Source organism: Eucyclogobius newberryi, unplaced genomic scaffold (genome assembly GCF_026437365.1).
Source record: "Eucyclogobius newberryi isolate DKJ021-1_F unplaced genomic scaffold, fEucNew1.0.hap1 SCAF_17, whole genome shotgun sequence".
NCBI classification, from domain to species: domain Eukaryota; kingdom Metazoa; phylum Chordata; class Actinopteri; order Gobiiformes; family Gobiidae; genus Eucyclogobius; species Eucyclogobius newberryi.
Window position 1 is genome coordinate 23,188,038 of NW_027315801.1, and position 14,519 is coordinate 23,202,556.

The window sequence follows — 14,519 nt, forward strand, 5'->3', positions numbered from 1 at the left end:
TTCAAATGTAAAATGTCATCACAGTAGGAATTTTATCCACGAGACATTTGTGTGAATGTCTCTCTAATTGTATATAATTAGTGGCTAACTTTTTATGCAGTGTTTGGCTGATACGTGTTAAGATTTTTCGTGGGATATTTTTGACGTTTTACATTCAAGAAAGAAGTTTAACGATGATTAACCTAACCTTTATGAATAAAAGACATGATATAGCTTTGCAGGATTCATGTGTTTGATATAGAAGACTAGACATTGCATGTTTAGTGATGCTGCGTAATTATATGTAATAAAGCTCTGTTCAATGGCATTCCTTATGACTATACAATTCAGATTATACCAACTACTTAATGAGGATCAGAATAAAAGTGCTCTTGGTTCACTGTAAGAAGGTCCTGGGATTGATTCTCGGGTAGCGCGGGGCCTTTCTGTGTAGAGTTTGAGTTTACTTTTGTATAATGGGAGAACTTATAACACTTGAATCTTTTGAATTTTGTGATAGGTAAAAGTTTATCTAAAAAACAAATCAAAGGGGTTTAAATATCGTGTTGCAGCTGAGAGCTCATCGCTGATGCAGCAGTTATCCAGTAGGAGGCTCAGACCTACTGTATTTTCTTAGTTGAACCCAAGTGGTCAATTTTTTTGGGAACAGAAAGTGTATCATATCAACCATTAAGCTGATGTTTTTTTTACCCACATAAATAAACTTTAGCTGCGTAGTTTTAAAGGACAAATATCATGCATTATTTGTTATAAGACGTTAAACATGCTCCTGATTAGCTCCTTTACTTTGGCAGCTCATGTTTTAGAACAAAAAAAAAATTGTTTATGAAAAACAAAATTAACATCTGTATCTCGGTTTTTTCCTACTGCACTAACTGAGTTTTCTCAACCATCTGCAGACACAATTACACAGGTCAATAATAAACAACTGGAAAGTTTTCCCTGAGACGCTAGGAAGCCACACAGTTGTACTAGATGGGAGAAATGCACAAAAACGGCAATAAATTATGGACCTAAAAACAGCCCAGAACCTCACAGATCGAGAAAACGTCACACAATGAATCTGAATGAATTCTGAGTGTTTTTGACGGTAGAAGACTTTCTAAACAGGATTCATCAAACAAGCGTTAATAAAGCTCCAGGTAAGTTTGTGATGAAGGAACAAATCATCTGTATTCTTAGATTATTCTATCGATGCAAAGTTGTATGAAAGAGCCGTATGTCACTTATAACACTTTGGGATGAGAGCTGATTGGCTATCCTTTGGTGGTCCACCTTGTTTCACTTCTCTGTCTAAAGCTGTTCTAACGTTGTGCTAGAAGACAGAAAAATAAATGTGGATTCTAGTGATAAGTGCTAGGAAATAATTTGACAGATTTAAATATCTACTTCCTTCTTTCATGGTTTCTAAAATAAGGTAGCCCAGCATTAACATTAATTATTTGTGAAAACAACACACACACACACACACACAAAACGTTATATTTTCCAACCTGGAAATGTATTGAGTTGAACAGAGCTGCAATTTTTCCCCAATTTCACTAGCAAGGACCACAACCCCAGCTACGACACAAAGTGTTTATTGGCGCACAGGAAACATGAATAACACAAATGTACAAAAGTAAATGCCGTTTTGGGGCTTCTGGTGATGAGGGCTGTAGGCTCCCGGGCCTCGCTACCCCCTTCTTCTAATTCATAGAGGGAGGGGCACGAAGTCACAACACTAATCTGTGTGACCTGGATGCTTGAATAGTGTAGCCGCAGGAAGGGGTGTAAAAGGGGTCTGGTCCTGCTCCCGAAGTTAAGATACCAAACTTATCTTCATTAATACTGTATTTTCCGGACTATAAGTCGCACCTTATTTTTCATAGTTTTGGCCGGGGTGCGACTTATACTTATATTTATACTTATACTCCGGAGCGATGTGATATTATTTGTTATTTTCACACTTGCAACCGCATTTCATAATCCATCCATCCATCCATCCATCTTCTGCCGCTTTATCCGGGGCCGGGTCGCGGGGGCAGCAGTCTGAGCAGGGACTCCCAGACTTCCTTCTCCCCAGACACTTCCTCTAACTCCTCCGGGGGGATCCCGAGGCGTTCCCAGGCCAGCCGAGAGACATAGTCTCTCCAGCGTGTCCTGGGTCTTCCCCGGGGCCTCTTCCCGGTGGGACATGCCTGAAACACCTCCCGAGGGAGGCGCCCAGGAGGCATCCGGAACAGATGCCCGAGCCACCTCAGCTGGCTCCTCTCGACGTGGAGGAGCAGCGGCTCTACTCCGAGCTCCCCCCGTGTGGCCGAGCTCCTCACCTTATCTCTAAGGGAGCGCCCAGCCACCCGGCGGAGGAAACTCATTTCGACCGCTTGTATCCGCGATCTTGTTCTTTCGGTCACTACCCAAAGCTCATGACCATAGGTGAGGGTAGGAACGTAGACCGACCGGTAAATAGAGAGCTTTGCCTTTCGGCTCAGCTCCCTCTTTACCACAACGGTCCGATGCAGCGACTGCATCACTGCAGCCGCTGCACCGATCCGCCTGTCGATCTCACGCTCCATCCTTCCCTCACTCGTGAACAAGACCCCGAGATACTTGAACTCCTCCACTTGGGGCAAGGACACCCCACCCACCTGGAGAGGGCAAGCCACCTTTTTCCGGTCGAGAACCATGGCCTCGGATTTGGAGGTGCTGATTCTCATCCCAGCCGCTTCACACTCGGCTGCAAACCGTCCCAGTGCATGTTGCAGGTCCGGGTTTGATGGAGCCATCAGGACAACATCGTCTGCAAACAGCAGAGATGAGATCCTGTGGTCCCCAAACCGGACCCCCTCCGACCCCTGACTGCGCCTAGAAATTCTGTCCATAAAAATTATGAACAGAACCGGTGACACAGGGCAGCCCTGGCGGAGTCCAACATGCACTGGGAACAGGTCTGACTTACTGCCGGCAATGCGAACACAGCTCCTGCTCCGTCATACAGGGACCGGACAGCCCTGAGCAAAGGGCCCCGGACCCCGTACTCCCGGAGCACCCCCCAAAGGACACCCCGAGGGACACGGTCAAAAGCCTTCTCCAGATCCACAAAGCACATGTGGACTGGTTGGGCAAACTCCCATGAACCCTCGAGCACCCGATGGAGGGTATAGAGCTGGTCCAGTGTTCCACGACCGGGACGAAAACCACTCTGCTCCTCCTGAATCCGAGGTTCGACTATCGGTCGGATTCTCCTCTCCAGTACCTTGGAATAGACCTTACCCGGGAGGCTGAGGAGTGTGATCCCTCTGTAGTTGGAACACACCCTCCGGTCCCCCTTCTTGAACAGAGGGACCACCACCCCGGTCTGCCAGTCCAGAGGCACGGTCCCCGAACGCCACGCGATGTTGCAGAGACGTGTCAACCAAGACAGTCCTACAACATCCAGATACTTTAGGTACTCAGGGCGGATCTCATCCACCCCCGGAGCCCTGCCACCGAGGAGTTTGCGGACAACCTCAGTGACTTCAGCTTGGGTGATGGATGAGCCAGCCTCCGAGTCCCCGGTCTCTACTTCCTCTTCAGAAGACGTGACTGAGGGATTAAGGAGATCCTCAAAGTATTCCTTCCACCGTCCGACGACATCCCCAGTCGAGGTCAGCAGGCCTCCACCCGCACCGTAAACGGTGTTTGTGAGACACTGCTTCCCCTTCCTGAGGCGCCGGACGGTTTGCCAGAATTTCTTTGGTGCCGACCGATAGTCCTCCTCCATGGCCTCCCCGAACTCCTCCCAGGCCCGGGTTTTTGCCTCTGCGACAGCACGAGCCGCGGCTCGCTTGGCCTGCCGATACCCGTCGATGACCTCCGGAGACCTACAAGCCAGAGTGGCCTGATAGGCCTCCTTCTTTAGTCTGACGGCATCCCTTACTTCCGGTGTCCACCACCGGGTTCGGGGGTTGCCGCCACGACAGGCACCGGAGACCTTGCGACCACAGCTCCGAGCAGCCGCATCAACAATGGAGGCGGAGAACATGGTCCACTCGGACTCAATGTCCCCAGCCTCCCCCGGGACATGGGAGAAGCTCTCCCGGAGGTGCGAGTTGAATACCCTACTGACAGAGGGCTCCACTAGACGTTCCCAACAGACCCTCACAATGCGCTTGGGTCTGCCAAGTCTGTCCGGCTTCCTCCTCCGCCAGCGGATCCAACTCACCACCAGGTGGTGATCGGTTGACAACTCTGCCCCTCTCTTCACCCGAGTGTCCAAGACACGCGGCCGGAGGTCTGATGACACGACAACTAAGTCGATCATTGACCTCCGGCCTAGGGTGTCCTGGTGCCACGTGCACTGATGAACACCCTTGTGCTTGAACATGGTGTTCGTTATGGACAATCCGTGGCTAGCACAGAAGTCCAATAACTGAACACCGCTCGGGTTCAGATCGGGGAAGCCGTTCTTCCCGATCACCCCTCTCCAGGTGTCACTGTCATTGCCCACGTGGGCGTTGAAGTCCCCCAGTAGAACAACGGAGTCCCCGGTCGGTGCACTGTCCAGTACCCCTCCCAAGGACTCCAAGAAGGCCGGGTACTCTGCACTGCTGTTCGGCCCGTAGGCCGCCACAACAGTGAGAGACCTGTCCCCCACCCGAAGGCGGAGGGACGCGACCCTCTCGTTCACCGGGGTAAACTCCAACACGTGGCGGCTGAGCTGAGGGGCTATCAGCAAGCCCACACCAGCCCGCCGCCTCTCCCCGCGGGCAACACCAGAGAAGTGGAGCGTCCAGCCCCTCTCGAGGAGATGGGTTCCAGAGCCCAAACTGTGCGTGGAGGTGAGGCCGACTATATCTAGTCGGTATCGCTCAACCTCCCGCACAAGCTCAGGCTCTTTCCCCCCCAGCGAGGTGACATTCCATGTCCCCAGAGTTAGTCTCTGTGTCCGGAGATCTGGTCGCCGAGGCCCCTGCCGTCGACTGCCGCCCAGATCTCTCTGCACCGGCCCCCTATGGATCCTCCTGCGGGTGGTGGATTTCATAATCCAGTGCGACTTAAATATGTTTTTTTCTTCTTTATTATGCATTTTTTGGCTGATGCGACTTATAATTCGGTGTGACTTATAGTTCGGAAAATACGGTACATGAGAATTGTATCTCCCTACTTCAAAACTCCAACTAAACTGTTCCAGTAAGACTTACAGTATCACACTCCCATTATAATAGCTTGTTGTTGTCAAGCCGATAGAAGAGCTCGGAGTCAAATGCTGTGGCCTCTTCCAGTCCACGGATCAATGCTTTTTCTCTCTCTTTCACCCTTTGTTACTGCCCAACCAGCTGCAGAGACTTGGCCCCTACAGATGGGCCATCGTTTTCTGCTGGTTTACGCAATTGAGCGTAGAGATTGCAGCTTGGTCGTATGGAGGGGTCAACGGGTCAATGATAATAGCGGAATTGTGGGTGCGCCTCTGAAAAAGGCAATTAGGTCTGAAAGTACTAGTTCTAGACACACGCATTGTTTCAAGTTCGACCTAGGCTATGTGTCTTCATTTTATACCTTGAAGTGCCCTGGGGATTTTATAATGAGTGTGTGAATGTTTTTTCGAGTTTAAGAGTTATGAGGACATAGTTCAAAACAATACAGGCTGTAATGATATTGTGTAGTGTTATAAAGCTGGCCATGTGGCAGTTTAACCAGAGGAAAGGAAAATGGACTTGAGACAGATAACTGGTGCCTAGACTTTGGTACACTATGAAAGAAGTATGATTTATCGAGGAATTACTGACTGATTGAGTGGAAAATATAATATAACTTGGGTTCAAATTACTTAGTTTCCTAAAATGCAGATAGTTTAAAATTGGACCCATGATGAAAAAAAAAACATCCCTGATTTTCAAATAGGAAAGTTAAATATCCTATATAGTTGTAGGTTAATGCCCCTGCCCTCTATTGGAGATTGTGACTTCATTTAGAATATGGTGAACGCAAGGTGACCAAAGGTACAGTAGGAGTAATGTAGAACTATGCACACGCCTGCATTTAGGTTTCTATAGAAAAACAAGATTCCAAAAGTATAGTATGTTTCAATGTCGTCCAACACAAAAAATGAGACAAAGTCTGAGATAGTAAAATGATAAACTGTTCTGAATTCAAGTTTTGCAGTGTGAATATATAAAGGGATACACCACGGGAAATGGGTGGATCTTATTATCCATCTCAGAGAGTGCTCGGTCCTGCTCAGTATTCTGTGGCGCTGCCTCGTTGCCTTGACCCCACGTCATGCTCGGCCGCCCGTTCCAGTGACAGTGCTTTCTGCCTGAGACACTTTGTGTCTGCAGGAACAGGCCAGAGATGGGCTATAGTACAGGTGGTGTTTGTGAAGACCTCTCACTATGTCACCTCCACCGTAGTGCAATCCACAGACAGCGCCTGCAGGCTATTTTAGTCCCAGCTGAAAACATATGTAAGAAAGTCACCCAGAGTGGTGGTTACTGTCGTCGTATCACCATTGTAAGGCACCATTGGGGGATTTTAAAAAAATGGATAAACACAGGGACCGGATGCCGGGGGCGTGTCCCTCCAGCCTATCCTGGGTCTTCCCCGGGACTACTTTCCGGTGGGAAATGCCTGGAACACCTCCCCAGGGATGCGTCCAGGAGGCGCAACCAGACTCAATGTCCCCAGCCTCCCCCGGGATCTGGGAGATACTCTCCCTGAAGTGTGGGTTGACAGAGGGCTCCGCCAGACATTCCCAACAAATCCACACAATGCGCTTGGGCCTGCCAAGTCTGTATAGTTTCCTCCTCCGCCAGCGGATCCAACTCACCACCAGGCGGTGATTGGTTGGCAGCTCTGCCCTTCTTATCACCCGACTGTCCCAAGACACGTGGCCGAAGGTCCGATGACAGAACAACAGTCGATCATTGACCAGCATCAGTGCATGCAGCACCAGGACACCCTTGTGCCTGAACATGGTGTTCGTTATGGACATGGTGTTCAGATCGGGGAGGCCGTTCTTCCTGATCACCCTCTTCAGATGTCACTGTCGTTGCCCACGTGGACGTTGAAGTCACCCAGTAGAACAACGGAGTCCCCAGACGGCACCGCGCAACCAACCGCACCAGCTCAGGCTCTTTCTCTCCAGCGAGATGACGTTCCATGTCCCAGGCCAGTTTTTGTGTCCGGAGATCCAGTCGTTGTGGCCCCTGCAATTGCCGATTACTAAAAGTAATCTTGTCTTTCTGAAAATCCAACATCTGTAGACCTAAAATCAAGACTAAAGCCGATCCTTCAACAGAATGGAGGTTCAATGCTTGTGCACCAAATCATACCCTTGGATTACTTTCTCACATCAGGCAGTTTCAACCTCATTATATTCCAACCAGATCAACAAAGTGTACCATAGTAAATCCTTGTTTTGTGTGAATGAGTTTAATTGTTGTGGGCTCAGATCAGTGCTTCTCCTCTCACTGTCTCACTTTTGATGATTAAAATGTGTGTTTTTTAACTGTGGTATAACAAAGAAAAACATTGCTAAAATGTAATGGGTTCTTTTAAAAATAGTGATATGTTGTAGAATGAGCAATATTATCGTAAAGTGAGCTATGTATCGCATCAAATCGTGAGGGACCCTGTTATTCCCAGCAGTAGTGTCAATAAACGTGAATATTGTTTCTTACAATATTTTTAGCACAAAAATGTGACATTGTGAACCTACTTATGTACAATATTTCCTCTCTAGATAACAAATTATAATTACACTGCAAAATCAGTCTCATTTGTTTTATACTGTGGGATAATATTTGTGGATTTCCTTTAGAAAGCATTTCAATGAATACTCTAAATGTGAACATCTGTTTTGGTGAATTAATTTGAATAAGCGAGCTGCACTGGCTGTTTGGATTAAGAGCTGCAGGAAGGAGCCGCTTTATTCCCTTTATGTTTCCATCCCAAAGCTCTTTACACACTCCATACTGATGTATTCAGTCCATGTGAGGGGTCCGTTCCAGTGGGAGTGTGATGTTTGAACATATTCACCACACAGAGCCCACCAGTGACCAGTCAAGGGGTATTTTTAGACCCAGCTCGACCTCGGGTGAAATTTTGCATTGGCTTGCTCTGCGCGTGACAGATTTGGTACATGACTTTTCCCACCGTGAATGCCTGTCCCTGTGCACTTTCTGATTTCATTCAGAGCTGTAAAACAGAACATCCAGTGCTTCACCCAGTGAGTCACTTCTCTTTCCTTTCCGCAGCGATGGAGGAACTGGATGGCGACGACGTGAGAGTATCCTCCAGAGGGCGTCTTGCTGAGAGAGATATTGTTCAGGTACTCGTCATAATTCTGTTTAACTGCACATATCCTGACAGCGCCAATGTGTGGTGGCAGTCTCCTGGGGGCTCACGGCACAATAAGCGAAGTCTTCTGTGCTTGGCCTATAAAAAGACACATTGTTTTATACAGTTCTATGTTGAAGGAGACAAAGGCCAAATTGCCAGGTTCAACATCAGTTATCTGTGTTTTAACAGGGTGGGTGGGGTCAGAAATGCTTTGTCCTCATGGCACCATATAATCACTAACATTTAAGATATTCCTTTATTGTCCCACATGGGGAAATCATTGTAGGATAAACTAAAACACAGATTGAACTCTTGAGTCATAGCTTAAAGCCGGACAATGAAAAAAGTTTATACCTTGTTATTCTGTGCCCTTAAAGACCTCCATGTCTAATAAAAAAAACATGAAACATTTCTATCCTTGATATTTGAACATATGATCGGCACATTTCCCCAGTGGAACAGACAGACTGGTTATCTGTTCACCACAAAGACAGTAATCAGACTGAACTGCTGTCGAGTCATCATGAAAACATCATTCATCTCCACCCACTTCAATATGAATCTGAAGCCAGAGAAATATTCACAAATATCAAATATGTAGTTAGAGTTTAGTACATGCTATTAAGAGTTCAGTTCAAGTCAGCGTTTACTGAGATGGCCAAATATTTTTTGGTGTATTTTTGTTTGATCTCTGTTTTTTTTTTGTTGCTTTTTTGATATAAAGCACAACATGTTGACACATATAAATAATTTCTATTCAAAAAGACAAGGTTACATTCTAAGCAGATATGAAGATTATTAAATACATGGTTTTTCAGAAATCACACAATTAACATTTACGCCTTAACATACTGCCATCATGTTTTGATTGTTTTCCAAATATCAGTTTACAGCACTTACGTTTATATTTCTTATCTCAAAATGATCTCATTAGTTGAACAGCAATGGTAATGTAAGTTATACTTAACCTTTGAAACTGTTTGTAGGCAATTGTATTGTCCAAAGTTATGTTGCTTCCATATGTGTTTGCTTATGAGTGTGTTATAGTGTTTAATCTAAGTGTAAGATCTTTGTGTGGTCAGCCACGCCCACACGTTAACACAGTACGATACAATAATGCAGATCAAGAACTTTTTCTCTCATTTTGAATGGGTACGATTGACAGGTGGATTAACCAATCAGAGAAATGCATGGTCAGTTTGTATCAACACAAAGGTTAAATGTCAGAGATCAAAGATATCTACACACAAGGGTAAATGCTCCTGGGTTAGCTCACAAGATCATGTTTTATCAAACACCAGTATGGGGCTTTTTTACAAAAACCTCATCAGCGGAGATTAAACAGATCTAACAACAACAGAAGACATTATCTTCTATTGCATATTAAAGAAATAAGGAAACAAACTGCCTTGTCAAAGATGAGAGCATCCGACTGAACTTAATATTATGCTGGAGTTTGCAAATAGTCCAGATAAGTCCAGTATATTACAAGTGTATACGGCTTCACGTTGATTTAAATGGCCCCGAAACAGAGTCTATTGTTGTAATAAGATAAAAGACTTTAATCTAAATTCAAGTCTTTTATCTTATTACTCACTCTATACTACATGACAGAGCATATTCAGGGAGAGAGATAAGCGATTTTAGAACTCTAGCATGTCTACTAGTTCAAACGCAGTAGTGTTCTTAACGTCCTCCCTTACAGAAGAGTCGACATTCAAAGTTGATATTGATAAAAGAATTGGATCAAGATTTCAAACGTGCTGCACGGCATGAGAGTGTATGAGAGTATGGTTATTTAGTATATTTTAATAGTTATGTGGGGCACCAGCTTCCAAGTTGAGGCAATTACCAGTTCTCAAATCAAATATCCTAATTCATTATTACATAAATATAAAGTTAGTTAATTGGAAGGTAACTGTGACATTGACTGGGAATAAATACAAACTTCACCAACTGTGCTTTATGAAGATTTATTGACCATTCAAACATTTAAGCAGATGGAATTTTGATTATTGAATATGCAAATGAGGCCTAGTTGAAAGAAGTAGCTTAGACTGTGATCTAGATTTGAGGCCAAGAGGTTGTATCCGTCTAACTGTGAAACATGTGCGTATATCCGTCCAGAAGCAGGAGCTTTGTGTTCCAGCCGAGATGGGTCTGTGTCCGCGTTGATGGAGCGGCCTCCTCCAGAGGTTCAGCTCTGCAGGGGTCATGATCTGAAGGACATGTCAGTCTGTCCGGTTATCACTGATTAAGGCTGAGTGAAAGTTGTTGGCTATAAAATACAAAGAGGGTCCTTTGCTTAAATTTGTGTGCGAAAATCGTGTCCAAAGACGGGCACAGTATTATGAAGGCGAAAGACAAAAAATCTGCTTCTTTGGTTGTTTCAAATATTTTTTGTTTCAAGAGCCAATATCAGCGAGGGTAGCCCTCTGTGTTTCTCTCTGTGACTCCCTCTCCTTCCTTCTCCTTCAAGATTTGAGTGGAACTGGAGGGGCTTGTGTTTTAACTGAGCCAGCCCCTGGATTTTGGTAACTTTCCGATGAAATGTGTGCTGATCACCATATGACCAAATCACACAGATTAAAGCAATCACAATATTTACATTTTTGTCTGTAATTTAATCAGGTGGATAAAGTCAATTCAATCAGATGCTTGTTTAATAAAACAGCACAGACTTTTAGCTGAGTTTTAGCTTTCGTCTTGGGAGAGGGAATGGATTTTGAGAGTTCAATTTAATCCAGTTTCAAACTTTAGGAACAGTTTATTCCTCCTTTCAAAACACAAAGCATCTGCTTGTGGCAGACATCATAAAGCCTCCAAAGTTATGTGGATCTCCAAAAAGGGGATGGTAAGCTATCTAGCAACGAAAAGCCTAATGTCTGGCATCTCTGTCACCAAGATTAAGCTCAGAGGTCATCTGAAGGTCGCTACAGAACAAAGGAGTCAAATTTTAGTGTGCCAAATGAAGTTAGTTCTATCAAGAATCAATCAAACCTTCTGCTGCACTATTCATGACTAATGATCCAAATGCCACCCGCACATTATTTTATCATTCCAGTCTGCGATCATTGTACACTCTCTGAAGCGCTAAGCTTTGTTTATTAAAGTTTTCACTTAAAAATTGGGACGAACATTTTTACTCGTAAGTTCAAGTATCTAGATTACTCGAATACGAAAACAAGTCATGAAAAATAATGTCAACAATATGAAGCAAGAAATTTGACTTAATCAACTTTTCAGATTTGGGTGTCACGAAAACCAAATGCCTTATTTTAGAAGAAAACATTATTTGATGAAAAACTTACATTATGTATGATTTCCTTATACCCAAGGAGCAGAGGATCAATGACTGCCACCTAACTCGTACAGACTTCTAAGGCGGATGCTAAATATTGAACACACAGCTTTGAAAAAAGAAAATCAACCTTCAACGTTAAGAATAAATTTGAATCTGTTGCCTGTTTTTGTTTAAAATGATCCCTTTGGCTTAAATGCTGCAAAATCAATGATAATTCATGTAAAAGAAACCTGTTTAAATCCATAGACACTGTCTTTTTTTGCACTCCAGACACTGAAAATAGTACTTAAAAATACCTTTTGGCCAAAATAATAAACAAAAATACATATTTATTACACACACAATGTACATAAACCTGTGTCTTTATGTGAGCGGGCTTGCAACTCCACAAATGTGCGTCTTTCTTGGCTTGAAGGAGCCTCCGCCTGTGTAATATTCCACAGTATAAAACATATCTATCTGCATGATGAATTAATGTTCCGAAGTATGGTTTTAACTGCTTATTTCCATTGAATTATGCCTGCAAGTAATTCCCAGCTCCAATGTGGACATATATTAGGAAAAATCAACTTGTATTTGATTTTCTTTGGTGGAGTTGGAACCAATCACAGGCTACTAGTATAAGCCATGTTATAAAAGTGAAAATGTCTGAACCATGGTGGCAAAAGGAGGCAAAACAAAACAATATGTCACCTTTAAACAGTTAGCAGATCTAACCCGTGCTGTTTGTTTTTTTACAGTTTGTTCCCTTCAGAGACTACGTGGACCGGTCGGGAAACCAGGTCCTGAGCATGGCCCGTTTGGCTAAAGACGTCCTGGCCGAGATCCCTGACCAGCTGCTGTCCTTCATGAAGAGCCGGGGAGTTGAACCACGACCCGCCATGTCCACGCCCCCCATGCCCGAGCTGCACCCCCACATGTGACTGCGCCCCCGTCCACCCGCAGGCCCCTCCCGCTCACGTCCCCTGCACTCAGCCCCCACCGCTCCGTGTCGGACCTCAGACCTGAGCCGACGCGGACGAGTGAAGCGCTACCATGAATTTCACCCTCTGTAAAAACATAGGACAAACTGTTCGACCGATGGACCTTTTCACCCTTCTGTCACCGGGATGGTACTGCCGGGGTCAATATGGCACAGTTTGGTACAGAAAACCTAAGGAGAGTGGTATGTTCACAGTACACAGTGACACCAATAGAGCAAAAGTTGTGTTTCTTTAATGGAAGCAAACTTTCTTTCTTGATTGTCTAAAATTATACCAAACTATCAAAAAAACTATGCTTTGCTTTTGTAAATATATACTGCTGCAGTAAAAACTGGATTATTCCAATTTGGTGACAGAGAGGTAACGGCTTATTTTCACAAGATTTCGGGTACAAACTAATTGTATACTTTATTGGTTTGTCCATTGTCAGTGGTGTTCCCTTTCCTGCAAACAATTCATTTCCTCCTAGATCCAATAGTTGCTTCATCTGAGGCTGGGTCCATGAAAAGCTACCTTACAGTATAAATTGGAGTATAAAGAGTGATCCATCATAAAAAGGAACCAATGCCATTCTGACCAAACCAAGTCCATTCTGACCAGACCGATGCCACTGGAAGGATGCAAGGCGTGTCTTGCCCAGACAGACGTTCTCCTGTCCTTGACATGGCTCCGTTTGGCAGCAGGACCGGGAACTGCAGGACATTACCTTTAATTGAAGTGGAAGCCCCAGACTCACAGGCTAATCCAGCTTCTACAGGGTGGTCCATGCGTATTTTTAGACGCTTCGCAGTAACTCACACAATAATTGGTCAGTGAGGGGACAGGTGTTTGATTTATTCTACTGATAGTCATTAGACTGAAGATAATATGAGCAAAGCACTGCCAAATGTCAAGCTAATTTAATATAGAGTGGCAACAATTAGTCTAATACAAACAGAGGAATGAGTCACATGAGGAGGGTTTATAGAGATGCAAGTACGGCGGCCAGGAAGGCTCATAAAATGTCACAACATGAACATAAATGATAGCCAATTAAAATGATTGGTCTTGTATCTTTGGAATGGCTATTTCAAAAATGTTGGAAGGGGAGTTAGGACCAAATATAATGTATAACTTATAAACATAGAATAGACTTGACGTGTAAAAAACAGTAGCTCCAACAGGTTTGTTCTTGAGATTCCACTCAGGAACAATTTATTAGATTTGCTGTGGTGATTAATTGGGATGCCAAGATTAAATGGTTTTAATAGCTAATTGTGCTCAGGTAACAATACAAATGTAAAAACAGGCCCCCAAATTGAACACAAAATTCAAATATTTGTTTCATATTTGTAAAAATAATAACAGAATGTATTTATCTGGGATATAAAATAATGACAGACACACACAGACTGGGGCACTGCGCAACAAATATCTGCCCTAGATATTGGAACTGATATCACCCATCCCTAAAAAACATATACTTAATTTTGACTAACTTTCAGATGCAAAAATAAGTAATTTGGTTTTCAATCGAAACACCATTCTTAGAAGGTGTAGAAGTGCTTTTTATAATGTTATATACTTTTTCATCCAAAAAGTTTGATTCATTAAGATGGTCACAATTGTTGATCACTGTTTGGCGATGGTGTCAATACGAAATGCCAATATGAAATGGTGATATTGTTTCTCACATAAATTGATCTAATCAACAATTAAACGATGGTTTTATTTCAAAATGTGTGCAGAAATTTAAGTGGAACCCCTCCTCCTATGATTACATTAGTATTATGGCAAAATGAATTGTATTTTGCAGCTTAATAATATAAAGAGAAACAAGAGAAGCATCAGAAACAGTTTCTGACTATATTAAACCAACATTTATTCCTCAGTGCCAGTGGACTTCACACGGGGTCAAACGCTCACTGCATCAACAATCCTTCATTACT

At 44.0% G+C, this 14,519-nt stretch overlaps 1 protein-coding gene across 1 annotated transcript in view; it reads left to right on the top strand.

The window, feature by feature from the left end:
• Positions 1–12,556, top strand: part of cpne9 (copine family member IX) — a 142,201-nt gene extending 129,645 nt beyond the window's left edge. The window contains exons 20-21 of the mRNA XM_072449535.1: positions 8,220–8,293; positions 12,349–12,556. Of these exons, the coding sequence (XP_072305636.1) occupies positions 8,220–8,293; positions 12,349–12,531 (257 nt within the window). The 3' untranslated portion in view covers positions 12,532–12,556. The remainder of the gene's footprint in view (positions 1–8,219; positions 8,294–12,348) is intronic.
• The last annotated feature ends 1,963 nt before the right edge of the window (positions 12,557–14,519 follow it).